The 3,361-nt window shown below is 37.0% G+C and overlaps 1 protein-coding gene across 1 annotated transcript in view; it reads left to right on the plus strand.

Moving 5' to 3' along the window:
* Window positions 1–499: 499 nt before the first annotated feature.
* LOC109952519 (poly [ADP-ribose] polymerase 14-like) overlaps window positions 500–3,361 on the plus strand; it is a 16,297-nt gene continuing 13,435 nt past the window's right edge. The window contains exon 1 of the mRNA XM_020587641.1: window positions 500–569. Within this exon, the coding sequence (XP_020443297.1) occupies window positions 500–569 (70 nt within the window). The remainder of the gene's footprint in view (window positions 570–3,361) is intronic.

The raw sequence follows: 3,361 nt of genomic DNA on the forward strand, positions 1-3,361 counted from the left end.
TTATTCCTTTTATCAGCCTATCGTTTTCCACTCTACAAGCCATTTCTCTCCTGCACTGATGTTTTTGGTTTCCAGCTCCTATGGCTTTCATATACAGGTACTATACAGATGTTTCTGTTATTCTGTCCAAGCCAGACCACTGTGCAATGGGATTTATGAATGTGAACATCTGTTGTATCTGGTCTGATTATAATTTGCATACAATTTCCTATGTTCCTTTCCTTGCATAGTATTTCCTTATTACACAAACTCTGAGTAGGCAGCACAACAGTTTATTTAGCCTCTGCAGACAATAAGTGTATGCTTACTCAAATGTAGAAAAGCTGTAAAAATGGCCTATGTCTCATTTCTTGTAACAGAGTAAAGATGCAGTGGAGTCTGTTTCTGCTCATTCTGATGGGTAAGTGGATAAGTGTACTGCTTCTACAACAGCACTACTGAAATCATACAACAGCTGTTATTTACTATATAAACTGTTTTATTGAATTGTGCTATGACCATGTTGGATGAAACGGGTGGATGGAAGTACGACGACTGTGATGACCAAAATCCCCGCTTATGCTCTGATGGTAAGTTTTATCTATATTGCACCATAAGAATATTATTAGCAACAGTCTGAAAATCCACCACATTTATTTATGCACACAGCCTACTGTATGCATGTTACATTATATTACTTTCAGTGGTGAGTATATGTATTCAGAAACACTGAGTTTTATATCTACTTGCTGTCAGTGTCCTTACCAGTGCGGTTTTGTCTTTGCAACATTAAAGCTGTGTTCACATTTTATTAATGTTTGCTAAAGTTGTAATTTTTCCAGATGAAAATGGTCAACTTTAAAAATAAACTTCAACATGCAAATAGTGATTTTAACCTTTATTTCTGGTATATCAGTATTTGCCTTTGAAAATCCTTATTAGAGCCCAGAGTTCACAACATTTACTGTAACTAAACAAAGCAGCCTGTGTGATTGTGTGTTCGTCATTCCTTCTGTGATAGATAAAGTGATCTTGATCAATGAAAGCAAGACCTGGGAGCAGGCCTTGAATTACTGCAGAGAGCACCACCATGACCTGCGGTCTACATTTCTAACCCTGATGAGCAGATATGTGTCCAAGACAGAGCCAAGAAGGCCAACAGTAACTACGTCTGGATGGGACTGCGCTACACCTGCGCTCTGGAAATGTGGTTCTGGGTCAATGACGCCCACTTTGCTATGACAACTGGGCCTCAAAAGGAAAGACTGAGAACTGTGACATGTCCGTAGCCGTGGACAGAGGATGGTACAAGTGGTTCAGTAGGCCTGAAAATGAGAGGTTTAATTTTATCAGTGCTATATAGTAAGTAAAAAAGCAGATACATACTGAGATGACTAAACTGTCTGCACGAGAATAGTGTGTTGGTGTAAGGTCTGATTGATTTGGCTTCAGATTATCAACATTTATCAACATGAAATTCTAGGATTGACATTATAATCTGCATTAGCAAATATATCTACATGTTTATGTTCGTATCATATGCATTGTAATAGTATCATATGCTTTATGATTTACTTGTGTTAACCATTTCATTTACCGTAAAGAATAGAGGAGACAGGAAACCACAGAACAGGAAGTAGACCAGGTTTCTTAGCAACGCTGGCGCTCTTCCTACATCTGCAGACAACAACTAACTGTTTATAAAGACGTATGACGTAGGTCTTTCCTCTAAAACTGTCTATTGAAAGGGCAGGATAGGATTGTACTGAGAATGTCCAACAGTAAAGAAACTTTGTTGTAGGCCAGAGAATAAAAAAAAACAGTCAGGATGAACTATTAATTACTAACTTGATACTTGAGTTGTATGAGTTATGGTACCCTGTTTATTGAAATGTTTTCCACATTAAGTTATGGTTATTCGGTTGTATGGTACCAACTGCGGACATTAACTGCAAATGTTATGTGTATTATTGTGCTGTAAATGTTGTGATATATACTTGGTTAAAGTCAGTAATTTGGAAATGAGTTATACTACTGTTAAGTGCACATTTTAAACTTCCTTCATCTGCCTGTGTGCATGTTGGAGGTGCAAGATACCTGAGCGTGTAATGTTAATTCTTACCAGTGTTCATTGAATAAATCAGCACTGTTTTGAAATTACTTGGACTGTCTCGTCTCTCAGAGTTAGCATGAACCGGATTACACATCTCTTGAGGTTGTATTCTGCATCACATCAGTGAAGTGTTTTAGTACAAGTCAAGAGAAATAAATACACTAACCCACTGGTTTGCTTGCTATAGTCATTATTTAATATATTTTCTCTGGAATATTTAGTGTTAGTTTTTAAATTTTATGTATATTTATGATCATGTTTTTTCACTTTTGTGTTTGGAAACATTCCCATTTACTCCCGTGGGAAATGTATAAGCTCGCGTGCTACCAGGAAGTAGGAAGCTTTTCTGTAGTTTACGTGTGAAGTCAGATCCTTGAAGACAGGCGCTGACACAACACGGTGAAGTCGCTGCTACCGGCGCTTCGCTTTATCAGATTTAGATTGGATTATTAATTTTAGGAAGTTGTCGCACTATGGGCGATTCTTACCGGTATCCTATATTCTTCGAGAGTCCGGGTTTGGATGAGGAGCTAAAAAAAAGAATTGAAAACTATTTTCGTATTGGTCTCAAATCTGGTGGAGGAGACTGCAGCTCAGTAACAAAAATAAATGATAACGTTTACAGCATTGCTTTTAAAGAGCGAGGAGGTATGGATTTAAAGTGTTTTAAATGTTTATCTGTTGAATTGGGCGTGGGAGTCTTTAAATGAGGTTGTTAGGTAACTAGGTGAAAGTGAATGTAGGCTGCACATGTTGATCTCACTCGATTGTTTTTGTTTATTTATTCATTTTATAAAGAAAAAAGGCCAGTTTTACTTCCAAACACACCCAAACACTTCGAATGATATGTTTTAACGCGTTGTCATTATTAATATAATGGTTTAAATGTGGAAACGCATTCTAATTTCACTTTCACTTTCAGACTTTTTCCATAGTATGTGTAAAAATCATTTTTAAACGGGTTTGCAAATCCTAAAGTAAAATGGATTTTATATAATTTATTCTTATGATTTAAAGTTTTTTTTTTCTTCAAAAAGTATGTCGCAATAAGAATGCACACAACAGCCTGGGCACAGTGTGGGGGTGAAGACACTGACAAACTGCAATGACTGCAAGGTGGAATTATGACGCAGTGAGCTTCAGGATACAGAAATGCAAACGTTGTCAGCTCAAAACACAGTTACTGTATGTATGTTTTATGCATACAGTGCAGAGAAGAATGCAAGATTTTACACACTTGATTTCATTTAAATATGCCCAGATGCGGCC

This window comes from Monopterus albus, unplaced genomic scaffold, assembly GCF_001952655.1.
Source record: "Monopterus albus unplaced genomic scaffold, M_albus_1.0 scaffold468.1, whole genome shotgun sequence".
In the NCBI taxonomy this organism is placed as follows: Eukaryota; Metazoa; Chordata; class Actinopteri; order Synbranchiformes; family Synbranchidae; genus Monopterus; species Monopterus albus.